Source organism: Urocitellus parryii, chromosome 7 (assembly GCF_045843805.1).
Source record: "Urocitellus parryii isolate mUroPar1 chromosome 7, mUroPar1.hap1, whole genome shotgun sequence".
Lineage (NCBI taxonomy): Eukaryota > Metazoa > Chordata > Mammalia > Rodentia > Sciuridae > Urocitellus > Urocitellus parryii.
The window spans coordinates 1,254,152-1,267,727 of NC_135537.1; the positions used below are offsets into that span (position 1 = coordinate 1,254,152).

Genomic DNA, 13,576 nt, shown 5'->3' on the forward strand with positions numbered 1-13,576 from the left:
CTCTTGACTCCTGTCCTGTCATTTGGTTGGCGCCAGGCCTACACTTGTCCCTGATGGTCTCTGCCCCTTCACTGCCCCTCCTACACAGCACTGGGAGCTCCACAGCTTTGTGTGGTCATGTGACCTCACCCCTAGCTCACCTGCCCTCTGCTCTGGTCTCCACCTGATTTTGCTTATGATGCAAGTGACAAGTCTGAAGCAGTTTAAGCCAGACATAGCCTGTTGGCTCATTCACTGAAGAGCAACCCCCCTCTCCCTTTCCGTTCTCTGCTCTGCCTCTTGTCCCTGATCCCAGCAGGTGTCCTGGCCCTGCTGCTTTACAAGGTGGAACCCACCCCCTTGTCAACCTGACACTGGCTGCTTCCCACCATCTGCAGCATGCTGCACCTCTTTAACTCTCTGGGTCCCTCTCCCCCCTCCCCCCGCTGCTGGAGACCTGGCTCTGGCCCAGTCCCATTATGAACTGGGATGTCCAAAATGTGATCAGTCATGTTCTGGAGTTGTGCCCCATTGGGCTGTAGGCCAGCACTGCTGGTCACAATGGGTTTGGGGTTAAAAGGGTGTTGGGGATATGGTTATTTAATGTTGGAGCTGCCATCCCGGGGTTCTTACCCACCAGGCAACGTGATACCTTTTCAAAAAGTGAGAATTTCCTGTGGGGGCCTGGAGTGAAGAAACAAACCAACACGCAGTCCCCTCTCCCTTTCCTAGGCACCCCTCACTTGTGAAGGGCAGACTTGGGGGCCTGTCCTGGCTAGCTGTGTCCCAGCCCAGCTGCTGCAAGCTCCCCAGCTACCCACCTCCTTTTAGTCCCAGCCTATCCTGGATCTCTGCACTTTGGCCACAAGCCAGGGTGACACCCACTTCCTGGCAAGTTCTTGCCTTGCTGCAAGTCGCTACCCGACACGGGGGAGCTGACTGCTGGAAGGCCCGCCCCTTAGTCCAGAGCCCGGCTCTGGATTGGGTTCTGAGAGGGGCGAGCAACAGACAAGTCCCCGCCCCGTCCAGGTTCCACAAGCTTTGTGGCCGCCTGCTGGTTTTTGCGTTTTTTTTGCGGGGGGGGGGGGGGGGGCGGTCTCCCAGTGTCATGGGACTGGGGCTAGGTGGGGCGCGTCACTAGCTCGGCGGAGCAGGATGGCGGCGGAGTGGGACGCCGAGGGGCGCGCGGCGGCTCGGCCTCTGCTCACCGACTATTACCAGGCCACCATGGCGCTGGGCTACTGGCGGGCAGGCCGGGCGCTCGACCCTGCCGAGTTCGAGCTTTTCTTCCGCCGCTGCCCATTCGGCGGTTCCTTCGCCCTGGCCGCGGGCTTGCGCGACTGCATGCGCTTTCTGCGCACCTTCCGTCTTCTGGACGCAGGTAGCCACGCGCCCAGCGAGGCCCACGCGACCCTACAGGACAGTCCCATTCCCACCAGAAGCCCCACGCCCCTCCACAACCCCGCGAGACCCCCTACTGCACAAGTGCCTCTGTCCTCCCCAGACGTGCAGTTCCTGGCCTCGATGCTGCCCCCAGACACGGACCCTGCGTTCTTCAAGCACCTTCGGGCCCTTGACTGCTCCGGGGTGACCGTGCGAGCCCTTCCTGAGGGCTCCCTTGCTTTCCCAGGCGTGAGTGCGGGTGAAGGGGTGGAGGGGGTGACCCGAGGTGCGTCGGCCAAGTGGAGTTGACTACCCTCCCCGCAGGTTCCGCTGCTTCAGGTCTCAGGGCCGCTCCTGCTGGTGCAGCTGCTGGAGACGCCGCTCCTCTGCCTGGTCAGCTATGCCAGGTGGGACCTGAGTCTTCGTGGGAAGCCCCAATAGGCCTAGTCCCTGGGATAGAGCGCTGGACTGGGATCCTTGGAGGGCTGGCCTCCAGGAGGGACTGTGGGAGGGCTGAGGTGGAGCTCTGGATTGGAACTCCAGGCCCCCAGTAACAGCCTCACTCGGTTCCCTGGCCTGTCACTTGCCACAGTCTGGTCGCCACCAACGCAGCCCGGCTTCGCCTGATTGCAGGGCCAGATAAGCGACTGCTGGAGCTTGGCCTGCGGCGTGCTCAGGGCCCAGATGGGGGTCTCACAGCCTCCACCTACAGCTACCTGGGCGGTGAGAATGGGGGAGGCCAGGGCTGGGAAGGAGCAAGCCCCACCACAGCCCAGAGCCCACAAGCCAGCCTGACTTTTCTGCCCAGGGTTTGACAGCAGCAGCAACGTACTTGCTGGGCAGCTGCGGGGTGTGCCGATGGCTGGAACCCTGGCCCACTCCTTCATCACTTCATTTTCAGGCAATGAGGTGCCCCCTGACCCGGTCAGTACCTCTTCTTAACCCTGCTGTACTTCAGAGGGCAAACCTCAAGACCAACCCTTGTCCCTTGTCCCTGGGCCCAGCTGCCTATACACAGATGCCACCTCAGGAAGCCGGCACGCTGGTGGCATTACCTTTGCCCTCAGGGCAGGGTATATCAGCCACTCCCAAGCTCACACTGCCCACAGGGTCTATCCTTCACTGACCTGTCTCTGCAGATGTTGGCTCCAGCTGCTGGCAAAGGCCCCAGGGTGGACCTGGTTGCCAGGGTAAAGCTGTGGCTGGAGCGAGTGTGTGCACACCTGGGGCTGGGGTTGCAAGAGCCCCACCTGGGGGAGCAGGCAGCTTTTGTGGCCTATGCTCTGGCCTTTCCCCGGGCCTTCCAGGGCCTCTTAGACACCTACAGTGTGCGGAGGTGAGCTGCAGGCTTTCCCCAGGGTTGGCCTGGCAGAGCAGCTGCAGCCCCTAACCCTTTGTTTATGCCTGCAGGAGTGGTCTTCCTAACTTCCTGGCAGTAGCCCTGGCACTGGGGGAGCTGGGCTACAGGGCAGTGGGTGTGAGGCTGGACAGTGGTGACCTACTTCAGCAGGCTCAGGAGATCCGCAGGGTCTTCCGGACCACTGCTGCCCAGTGAGTCCCCCGCCAGGGGGCATGCCTTGTAGGAGGCCCTGTGGGGAGCTGGGAGATGGGGGGTAGAGGCAGGGAGGAACAGTGTTTTTTTCCCCACAGCGAAGGCTTTGGGCTTGTTTTAGGGGCAACAGAGCAGGCCCTGGAAGGGAGGCATGAGGTGGGTCTACCAGGGTCTCTGAAGCTAAGGACCAATGTGAATGTGACTGACTGGGGTGGGGAGGGAGGCCCAGGTAAATCGGGAAGGTCTAAGGGGCTGTCCCCAAATCCCATCACACACAGGTTCCAGGTGCCCTGGCTGGAGGCTGTCCCCATCGCTGTCAGCAACAATATTGATGAGAAAGAGCTGGCCCGACTGGCCCAGGAGGTGGGGTGGAAGTGGGTAGATGGAGGGTGGTCTGAAGGGTCTGTAACCTATAGGTCCTGGCTGGGCTCATTTCTACCTCTTCCCCCCAGGGCAGTGAGGTAAATGTCATTGGCATTGGCACCAGTGTGGTCACCTGTCCCCAACAGCCTTCCCTTGGCTGCGTCTACAAGGTGGGGACAGTGTCTGGGCCAACGTTGGGTGGGTCCAGGAGATTGTGGCAGGTAGAGGACAGGGGTCCAGCTATCCCAACACTGTCTCCCTGTAGCTGGTGTCTGTGGGAGGTCAACCTCGAATGAAGCTGACCGAGGACCCTGAGAAACAGACATTGCCAGGGAGCAAGGCTGCTTTCCGGCTCCTTGGCTCTGATGGTGAGCCCCTTCCTGTCCCTGGGGCTCTTCTTCAAGGCCCCGGATCCCCACCACACGTTTGTTATTCTTGCCCCCCGCCCACACAGGGTCTCTGTTGATGGACCTGCTTCAGTTGGCAGAAGAGCCACCGCCCCAGGCTGGGCAGGAGCTGAGGGTTTGGCCTCGAGGGGCTCAAGAGCCCTGCACCGTGAGGCCCGCCCAGGTGGAGCCCCTGTTGCGACTCTGGCTGCGCCTGGGAGAGGTGACTGCTCCTCACACTTTGAGTCCAGCTGAGACCCGACCCCCAGCCACTCTCAAGCCCTGCTTCTACCCCTCTCCTGCAGCTGTGTGAGCCGCTCCCGTCCCTGTCAGAGTCCAGAGCCTTTGCCCAGCAGTCCCTGAGCCGCCTCAGCCCTGCGCACAGACGGCTGCAGAGCCCTGCACTGTACCAGGTGGGCAGAAGGCCTGCGGGTGGGCAGCCCTGTGTACGGACACCCCACCCTCCACCATCCACCTGCCAGCCCCCTCCTGTCTCCCACAGGTTGCTCTCTCTGAAAAGCTTCGGGCCCTGGTGGACAGTCTGAGTGCTGGAGGCCTCCTGTGAGAATCCTGGGGTCGGGGGAGTGCTGCCCGGAAACAACATGAATCTTTCATTGTCCCTACAACTTGTCACGTGTCATTTATTCATTCAGCCTGCTTCTCTCTTGGTCTGGGGGCCGGGCTGGAGTCAGGAATGTGGAGGTCACCTGGAGCACCCCAGGCTCAGGGGCTGGACCAGAGCTGAGGCTGGAGCCTCAGGCCAAGAGAGGGAGGGCTTTGGTGTCTACCTCAAAGTTGGAGGAGTTACTGTGGAAGACCTTTCCTGCCAGAGGGCAGATGGGGAGAGGGGCATCAGACAGCCCAAGCATGGCTCTGTCTCTCACACCTGCTGAGGTCACTGTCCCTGGGCTCAGAAGCAGTAGGGATGTCTCAAGCCTCCCAAGCCAAGGAGAGCCCAGGTGTCCCCTGCTATTGCATGATCCTAGCAAGTGTCACAGACCAGCCAGGGTCTGGCCTTGGGACCTCAACTCCTGACAGCAGCTGGGAAAGGGGAAGGAGGAGGGGCAAAGCTGGAGCTCCGTGGGGGCTAGTCTTGCCTCTGCTCAGCAGGTTGGTGACCTCAAAACTGTTTGGGAGGGGTGCTCCAGGCTTGACAGCAGGGCACGGGGCCTGGGCCTCTCCCATCCGGCTGCTTGAGGTACACAGGCCAGTGAGGGAATGGGGAGAATGCTGAACCATCTGGGGTTCTTCCGGGAGCACTGCCACCTGCCCAGGCACTCTGCCAGACCAGCTTATCCGGCTCCCCTGGCTCTGGGTTGGGCAGCACCCACTGTGTGATTGGGTGAAGGTGGAGGGTAGGGATTTAGGGCAAAGGCCTTATCAGGCCAGTTCTGAGAAGCATGAGCCTGGAGAGAAATATGACTCATACCCTGGGCAGCACAAATGACACCCAGGCACCCAAGGCACTAGTGATCTCAGCCCTGTACTCCTAGGAGCCAGCCCAGGGGTCACTATGTCAGAACTAGCCAGGACCCAGAAGGGCCCATCCCAACGGTGGTGGGCAAGAGGCTGCAGCTTCTCCTATCTCCTCTGCTGCTCCGTAGCAGGGAGCAAACTCTCCCCAAGCTCAGATGGTGACAGCACCCATCAGTGCCTATCCCCAGATGCTTGACTAGGTTGGAATGCAACAGACCAGCCCAGGCCCGACCCTGCTGGGACCTCACCAGGGATGTCTTCAGCTACCCTGGCAAGAGGGGTCAGACGTTGGGGTTAAGGATCCTTCTCTATTCTTTCTGGATCCATAGTCTCCTAGGGCCCGGTAGGCAGAGCTAGATGACAGACACCCAGGCTTCAGGCTGGCTGCTCTCTTCCAGCAAGGGAGCCCTTCACCAGCCAAGCAGCTCGGCATTTCCCCAGCCACCCCAGACACATGCTCATGCATGCATACACGCACGCGCCACCACACACCACACCTGTCCGTGGGCCCGCCCGGGGCCTGCTTCTAGGTCAAGCTTGGACAGGATTTCCTGGGAGGAGCAGTTAGCAAGTGCTGCTAGTCGCGTACTATGGCTGGGGGCATGTGGGGACTTGACTGGGGGCACCCCATGGGGACCCTAACCCTGACAGCTCTAGCTGAAGGAATACGGTCCGGCCAGAGGCAGCCTCTGGGACCCCCTTCCACAGGCCCTCAGCCTGAGTCCCAGCAGCTTGGATCTCAGGCTGAGCTGCAGGACCAGGCACCCACTAATTCTGAAGCTGAGCCTGGAAGTGGGACCACTGATCCCACAGCTGGCTGTGAGCCCTGCTCCCCACGTAATGCCCAGGAGCCAGCCCCAGAGGGGCCCCAGCAGGTGAGTGCTGAGGGATCGGGCACTGTGGGGACCACTGGGGAGCACAGCTCCTCTTCCAGGTCACCCAGACACTAGATGGAAAGCGGTGCTGTAACTGGGGAAGGTGTCTAGGATAAAATGGGCTGAGGAGCAATACAGGGGCTCAGGGTTTTACAGCCAAGCTTGGAGGCTGGGGAGGAGAGCTGGGAGAGGATTGGAGACTTCATACACCCCCCACCCTGCCCTAGGCCTTCCAGAGTTCCTGGGAGGAGGGTGCTCTCTCTGACCTTGCGCTCTACACGGCTGCCTGCTTGGAAGAGGCTGGCTTTGCAGGGACCCAGGCCACAGCACTCACCCTGTCCTCAGCCTTGGAGGCCCATGGGGCACAACTGGGAGACCAGGTCAGCCCCCACTCCCTCCCTACTCACACTGGGCTGTTGGAGCCTGCAGCCTGGCACCCAAGCCCCCTTCGGGCTGTTTCTGCTGGTTGGGGGTGGGGTGTTGGCAAGAGGGTCACAGTGAAGAGTGGAATTCTGGCCGCTGACACCTGCCCCCTCCACCCAGGTGCATGCCCTGGTGCGTGGGCTGCTGGCACAAGTGCCCAGCTTGGCCGAAGGGAGGCCACGGCGGGCGGCCCTGCGGGTACTGAGCGCACTGGCCCTGGAGCATGCGCAGGATGTGGTGTGGGCGCTGCTGCCACGGTCGCTGCCTCCAGATTGGTAACCTGACCCGTCTGCTCCCCTGCGGCCCCACGCGGCTTCCTTCCCCCTTCCTGCTTGGCCATCTGGCTCTGCAATAGGCAGGCTGTGAGGGAACAGAGCCTTGGAATTCCCTCCCCTCGACTGCTGCTTTCCATCCATTCCACCTTACCATTCTGTGAAATCCCGTTGCCCTTCTGTCTTGGGATCCCAGGTGATGGAAGTCCTTCATGGGGTCACCTTGTCTCTCCTGAGGGTCAAGGGTTGTTCCACGAAATACCTGGTGTTGTGCTCTGGGGTGGGTGAGCAAGCAGAGTGGCTTCGGCTCAGGTCAGGGATGCCTCTAGTTATTGGTTTAATCTGCTCCAGGAGAAATCATCTTTGGTTTTATTCTCTATGAGCTACTGTGTAAATAGAAAGAACCAGGTGTGTTTCACTGTCATGCCTGACAGGGCTCCAAAGTGCATCCCAACCACAAAGTCGTTGTGGCTTATTTTGTTTCTTTGGGAGGGCAAGGGATGGTTTACTCTCCCCTCCCTGGCCCCAGCCTGAGGACCTCCCGCAGCCACTCAGAACTGGCCCTGCACCCAATTTTTGTCTCACTTCCTGTCACCCTGTGCCCCCAGGGCAGCGGCAGAACTGTGGCGCAGCCTCAGCCGGAACCAGCGCGTGAATGGACAGGTGCTGGTGCAACTGCTGTGGGCGCTGAAGGGAGCAGCAGGGCCCGAGCCCGAGGCGCTGGCGGTGAGTAGCTCCACCGGCACCAGCAGGAGGCCAGTCTGGCTGCCCTGGCTGTGAGTCAGCCCTCAGGTTCCCACTTGAGTCACGGATATCTTGCAGAATATCACATGGGTGTCCTAGGCTTTGTCCTGTCTGCAGAGCACCCTCCTCCCTGGTGCCTGATACGGCCCTGGGCACTGCTCAAGCCTGTGGGGACCACTTGCTCCACAGGCCACGCGGGCTCTTGGGGAGATGTTGGCGGTGTCCGGCTGTGTGGGAGCCACGAGAGGATTTTACCCACACCTGCTGCTTGCGCTGGTCACACAGCTACATGAACTGGCTCACGGGGCACGCTCTCCTGACAGCCCTAAGGTTTGGGCCCCGTCCCACCGAGGGCCACCACACAGCCATGCCAGGTGAGGAGAGACACTGAGGTAAGTGGGATGCTCGCACCTCCTTGGCCCTCACTGTTCACTGAACTGCTGCCCCTACCTCCAGCTGTGCGGTGGAGGCCTTGAAGGCCCTCCTCACGGGGGATGGTGGTCGCATGGTGGTCACCTGCATGGAGCAAGCGGGAGGCTGGAGGAGACTGGTGGGAGCCCACACCCACCTAGAGGGTGTCCTGCTGCTGGCCAGGTGAGGAGGGGCCTCAGGACTGCACCCCAGGAGGAGGCTTCCTGTTGGCCAGGTTCAAGGCAGGGGTATAAGGAGGGTGGGTGAGGCCCCAAGTGGAGGGAGACCTCCCATTTACCCCACCCTCAGTGCCATGGTGGCACACGCCGACCACCACCTTCGAGGCCTCTTCGCAGATCTGCTTCCCCGGCTGCGCAGTGCCAACGCCCCGCAGCGCCTCACCGCTATGGCCTTTTTCACAGGGGTGAGTCCTCTTCCGGAAGGGCGGTGAGGGATGATCGTTACTTGAACCCTAAGGAGCACCGGCCTGCAAGGAGACTGAGAGCCGTGCTGACTGTGTGTCCCTTCCCTAGCTGTTGCAAAGCCGGCCCACCGCACGGCTACTGCGGGAGGACGTCATCTTAGAGCGGCTTCGGACCTGGCAGGGCGACTCTGAGCCCACAGTGCGTTGGCTGGGCCTGCTAGGCCTCGGCCACCTGGCCCTGAATCAAGGGAAGGTGAGGACCGGGTCAGGGCGGGGCCAGGGCAGGTCTGCCAGGGGTTGGCCACTAGTCCCTGTCTCTGCAGGTGCGGCATGTGGGCACGCTGCTGCCGGCGCTCTTGGGCGCACTGGGCGAGGGCGACGCGCGGCTCGTGGGTGCAGCGCTGGGTGCACTGCGGAGGCTACTGATGCAAAGGCGAGCTCCGGTGCGGCTGCTGAGCCGGGAGCTCCGGCAAAGCCTCCCGCCGCTGCTGGACGACGTGAGCAAGGCCCCGCCTCCTCCATCAACCCGCCCTTCAGGCCCCGCCCCGCTGCAGTCTCCGCCCCCCCCCCCCCCCCCCCCCGGCTCTCTGCACGCTCCCCGCCGCCCTGACTCCAGAGGCCCCCCAGTCAGCACCCTCAGACCCTCTCCTTCCTTGCTCCACCTGACCACCCCCTCACTCTTGAACCCTTCTCCCTCTCCATCCGCCTGTGTCCTCCCATGCAGGCCCGGGACTCAGTCCGCGCCTCGGCTGTCGGGCTCCTGGGGACGTTGGTGCGACAGGGCCAGAGTGGGCTCCGTGTGGGGCTCCGCGGTCCCCTGCGGAAGCTCATACTACAGAGTCTCGTGCCGCTGCTGTTGCGCCTTCACGACCCCAGTCGGGACGCTGCTGAGGTCAGCTGCCCCTCGCGTCGCATCCCTATCTCATCCAACTGTGTCTCCCTACTCCCACCCTGTTGCCTCCCCGAAGCTTAGGTCAGGGACACCCACAGTGACCTCATGGGCTCCCAGGTTCCTAGTCTTCCCCTGGGCTGCTGTACTCAATCCCCTGCCTTGGGCTCTTCCAACGCTCCTGGTCACAACCCTTTCCCCTCTACCTGGTGCCACTTCCTGGGTCCCTAACCCCGCTCCCTTTCCCTATGCCAGAGCTCGGAGTGGACGCTGGCCCGCTGTGACCAGGCTCTTCGCTGGGGCCTGCTGGAGGAGATGGTCACTGTGGCCCACTATGACAGTCCTGAGGCTCTAAGTCGTGTCTGCCGGCGCCTGGTAGGTAGAGGAAGCACGGTGATGGTGAGGGGGTGTGGTCCCCTGCCTCCAAAACAAGTCTCTACCCCATAGGAACCTGACCATCATGCTCCTGGTGGGGCAGGTGCACGACCTTGCTCCATATTGCCCAGCCCTCGGGCTCCTCAGGAGACCCCAACCCCAAGATTCGCCTCTGCAGTTTTGGCCCTCCTTCCTGCAACAACCCTTCTGTTCCCAGGTTCAGCTCTACCCCAACCACCTGCCCCGCTTCCTGAGCCAGACCCAGGGCTATCTGCGGAGCCCTCAGGACCCACTGCGGCGGGCGGCCACTGTGCTCCTAGGTAAGGTAGTCCTGGGGTAACGCAGACCATCTCACCCGGGGCTCTATGAACTGGACCCTTCCCTCCCCTCTGGGACATGCAGCCGGAACTCGGGGTTTGCTTTGGTCCAGGCTTCCTGATTTATCACGCAAGTCCCAGTCGAGTCAGCCAGGAGCTGTTGGATTCCCTGTTCCAGGGTGAGGACTCAGCGTGTCAGAGCGTGAGGTCCTGAAGGGGTGGCGGGTGCTAGGACCGAGTGGATGCTGGAGAGCCAGGGCTCTGACGCTGGCATCCCGAGTGACCTTCCCTCCCTCCCTGAACCGTGTGTGTGTGCACAGACCTAGGGCAGCTGCGGAGCGACCCCGAGCCGGCGGTGGCCGCGGCGGCGCACGTGTCTGCCCAGCAGGTGGCGCTGCTGACCTGTTCGCAGGACCGACGGCGCGGTCTTCGCTTCCTGCGCCTCCCTTGGCGTCGCGCCCGCTCAGTTCAGCCCTGGCCTCTCTACGACGACAGCCCATTCCAGCGTAGGAGCCTCGCAGGCCGCTGGGGCAGCTCGGGAACCCACTGAGCCCAAGCTAGGGCCCTCGGACCAGCGTCTGACGGGGACACTGACCCACACAATCCTCAGTCCCCACGATGGCAGATCTGCAAAGGGTACCCTGGGCCTGGAGCTGGACGCCATCCCCTGGCTCTGGGACTCTTCTCCAGAGATCACCACGTGACAGAGAGGGACAGCTGGTACCATTTCACCCTGAGCTCCTCCCCTCTCGAATCCCCGGGTCCATCTGTCCCCTGCCAGGCCTATTTTCCTAGTCCCCTGGAGTGTGCCCTGTCCTAACTTTGGCTTGGCATCTGGCCTAGAGGACATCTGGCCTCTTAAATGGGGGTCTGGTAGGGACACTATGGAGCCACACACCACAGGCTGTCCTGCCCCTTCCTGGACTCTGCCTTCGCCCACCACAGCAGACCAGCCCTGCCGGCAGTCATCACCTCTCCTTACCCTGTCCCTATTCCTGATTGCTGTCCTGGTTTATGTCCTCTCTGCCCTCCTGCCCACACCTGCTGTCCAGGGGACACCCACCCCTACCCCACCTGACAGTGGGCTTCTCTGGAAGGCTCCCCGATGACCCGTCCTGAGGACAGCACAGGGGGATTACCCTTATGGGCTGAGGGAACCTTCCTCCTCAGCGAGGCTCACACACACAGGTGTCTTTCCCTCAGGGACAGGGATGGGGTCCTGCCCTTTCCCCAGCTCCCTGGCTCCACTCCACCCATGGGACAGCGTTTACAATAAACACGCAGCTCACAGGGGTGGGTCTGACTGCGAGTGCCCGCAGGACAGCTAAGGAGCAGGCAAGGCCCCCGGCCCAGGGAAGCCCTGGGGCCAGGGCTCTTGGGACCAGCCCCAGGGTCAGGCTGCGTGGTAGGGTCAGGCCAATGTGTGAGTGAGTCTTTGTCGACCCAGGGGCGAGGGTCAGTGAATCAATTTGGATCCTCCAGAGCAGATGCTGAAAGGGATCACATGCAAGAGATGTGTCAAAGGAAAGGCCGGAGAGCCTGGGAGGCGCCAGATCTGGTGACCGAGAGGGAGGGAAGGAAAAGCGTCTGTGTGGGAGCTGTGGACATCCATGCTGGCCTTCAGGAGCTTTCAAGCCAGTCAGCCATGTGCAGGGTGAGTGTCAGAACAAAAGCCAAATGGATCCCCTCAGGAACCGTGCCCCCCAAAGCAAGCCTGGCCTCCCACCTTCCTTGCAACCCAGGAGCAGACCCCAGGAGGGGCATGTGACACTCTCCCTCCAAGTACAGGCTTATCTGCACCCCAGAGCACAGCATGTCCATGGGCAAGCCCTACGTGCTGCACAGCCCACCCTCAGGTGGGGGCTCCAACGGGGAAGCAGCTGTGGTGAGCAGGCAGCACCCACCACCCTACCTGTGGTACTTGGACAGCCCACACCCCTTTGCAAGCTGCTTGGAGCCAGGCTGTCTTGCCCAAGCGTCTGCCTGTTGTAGACCTGGGTCCACCTGCCTGCCATGGCCCTGGCCCAGGAGCTAGCAGCCATGCGTACTCCCTGGTGTGGTGTGAGGTTCAAGTGAAGTACCCACAGCCTCTGGAAGTGTGACTCTGCCCTGGGACTTTGTTACAATTCCAGGGAAGCTGCAGGTGGCCAGGTGGTTTGGGCCCTCTGTGAGGACGCCTCAGCTCCAGCCCTCCAGGGGATCCATCCCCTTCACCCACAGAAAAGTCCACTCATGGTTAATCTTCCACCTGGGGGTTGGGCTTAGAGGGCCAGGGGGCAGCTGCACCCTGACACATGTACACCCTCTCCCCTTTTCACATAAGGCCCTGCCATAGGCTAGCCAGGCTTTATTTATTTGTTTGTTTTTGGTACTGGGGGTTGAACTCAGGGGTGCTTCACCACTGAACCACACCCCCAGCTACTTAAGTTGCTGAGGCTGGCTTGGAACTTGTGATCCCCCTGCCTCAGCCTCCAAGTTGCTGGAATTACAGGCCTGTGCCACCATGCCCGGCTAGCCAGCCTTACTCTGGTGTTAAAATGATCTTACACGGGTCTTGTTGCTATGTACCTCATTAATGGTCCCATATCCAAGAGCCAACTGTTGGACCCTCCCAATGGGGCTTCGGTAGGCTGGCAGGACCGCCTGTCACCTGGTCTTGGGGGTCTTTGGGCCTCAGGAGCAGTGCTGCAATGCCTGCTTATTCAGTACTTTCCAAGGCCTGGGCTGTTCCCATCCCCTTCACCCAGGTTTTGCTTTCAAGTTCCAGAACAGGGTTTCCAAAGGGGGACCATGGGCCCAAGAGTCATTGAGCTGCTCTGCTGTGTGGAGGCTGAGTTTTAGGTTTCTATAACCTGGATAGGAGATGTTCGAGGTGCACTGATTGGGTTTTCTTGGGGGTCCAATGTCCCAGCATGGCAGAACCTACTCTTTTCTCCTTAGCAAGTCGTGCAAGTGCATGTCAACATGCATGCCAGGACAGAGGGGTGCTGCAGCTCCCTCTCCTCCCACCAGTGTGAGTGAGCCTGTGCTGTGCTGCGGACTGTGGACCTGCCAATAAAGACACTCACCTGGCATCCCAGGTCCCGGGGCACCCATAGTACCTGGCCACATCAACCACGCGTTTCACTCTAGACATGGGTGCCATGGGCTGCTGATCCCCTGGGAAGAATCCCCTGCCTGTGCTCTGAGACCTGCCGAATTCCCAGGGATCTGAACATGGGGACTAGGAGGCCTCTGATCTGCAGAGATTCCTACCTATGAGCAAAGGTGTTTCTTTAGGACAAGTCACCCTTACCTCTCCAGGACCTTCCTTGTGGTCCCAGGAGTCCTGGGTCTCTTGGGCCTTAGCCACAGCTGCATCCCTGTGTCCCAGCCTATGGGCTGAGAAGGGGCCTGCTCCTGTCAGCAAGGTACCCCAAGTTCCCTAAAGCAAGGCAGCCATTCCCTGTGCCTCAGGAACAGACCACCCTGTGGAACTGACTCCCCTAAACTGCTCTGCTTTCCTTTCCCAGGCCACCCTGCAGGCTGGGGAGGCTGGGGATGTGGCCATATCCAAACTCCTCCCCTGGCAGGAGCAAGACCATGGGGGTACCTGCATTTGGCCCACATGTGCCTTCTAGTCCTGTTTGGGCATGGTCCCCATCCTACCCATCCTTTTGAGGACTCAGGACCCTCAAAAACAGAACTGTTACCATTCTTTCCTTTGT

General features: G+C 61.1%; 2 protein-coding genes across 3 annotated transcripts; both read left to right on the plus strand.

Annotated features, from left to right (window-relative positions):
* Positions 1-1,064: 1,064 nt before the first annotated feature.
* On the plus strand, positions 1,065-4,282 carry Naprt (nicotinate phosphoribosyltransferase). 2 transcript variants are annotated; one of them, XM_026409817.2, is made up of 13 exons: positions 1,065-1,360; positions 1,484-1,611; positions 1,687-1,769; positions 1,955-2,085; positions 2,171-2,286; positions 2,502-2,698; positions 2,773-2,913; positions 3,193-3,277; positions 3,367-3,447; positions 3,543-3,645; positions 3,732-3,886; positions 3,969-4,076; positions 4,166-4,282. In XM_026409817.2, exons 1-13 carry the CDS (start codon positions 1,135-1,137, stop codon positions 4,226-4,228), a joined length of 1,617 nt encoding a protein of 538 aa, XP_026265602.1. In that variant the 5' UTR covers positions 1,065-1,134; the 3' UTR covers positions 4,229-4,282. The 2 variants fall into 2 exon arrangements, with proteins under 2 accessions (XP_026265602.1, XP_077657521.1); XM_077801395.1 differs by having other exon boundaries at positions 3,732-3,847.
* Positions 4,283-5,729: 1,447 nt separating this feature from the next.
* Mroh6 (maestro heat like repeat family member 6) lies at positions 5,730-10,419 on the plus strand. The gene is made up of 14 exons (XM_026409760.2): positions 5,730-6,014; positions 6,242-6,394; positions 6,558-6,712; positions 7,318-7,435; positions 7,643-7,827; positions 7,910-8,047; positions 8,174-8,288; positions 8,398-8,541; positions 8,612-8,785; positions 9,013-9,180; positions 9,433-9,552; positions 9,770-9,872; positions 9,983-10,048; positions 10,190-10,419. Exons 1-14 carry the CDS (start codon positions 5,730-5,732, stop codon positions 10,417-10,419), a joined length of 2,154 nt encoding a protein of 717 aa, XP_026265545.2.
* Positions 10,420-13,576: the final 3,157 nt, after the last annotated feature.

What these genes read in the sequence shown, in the direction of transcription:
- Mroh6 (XM_026409760.2), top strand. Translation starts at nt 5,730, where the DNA reads ATGGCTGGGGGCATGTGGGGACTTGACTGGGGGCACCCCATGGGGACC. An exon ending in CCCCAGAGGGGCCCCAGCAG is followed by an intron (nt 6,015 to 6,241) that starts GTGAGTGCTGAG and finishes ACCCTGCCCTAG; the next exon opens with GCCTTCCAGAGTTCCTGGGA. An exon ending in CCACCACACAGCCATGCCAG is followed by an intron (nt 7,828 to 7,909) that starts GTGAGGAGAGAC and finishes CCCTACCTCCAG; the next exon opens with CTGTGCGGTGGAGGCCTTGA.
- Naprt (XM_026409817.2), top strand. Translation starts at nt 1,135, where the DNA reads ATGGCGGCGGAGTGGGACGCCGAGGGGCGCGCGGCGGCTCGGCCTCTG. An exon ending in CCCTTGGCTGCGTCTACAAG is followed by an intron (nt 3,448 to 3,542) that starts GTGGGGACAGTG and finishes GTCTCCCTGTAG; the next exon opens with CTGGTGTCTGTGGGAGGTCA. An exon ending in CCGGCTCCTTGGCTCTGATG is followed by an intron (nt 3,646 to 3,731) that starts GTGAGCCCCTTC and finishes CCGCCCACACAG; the next exon opens with GGTCTCTGTTGATGGACCTG.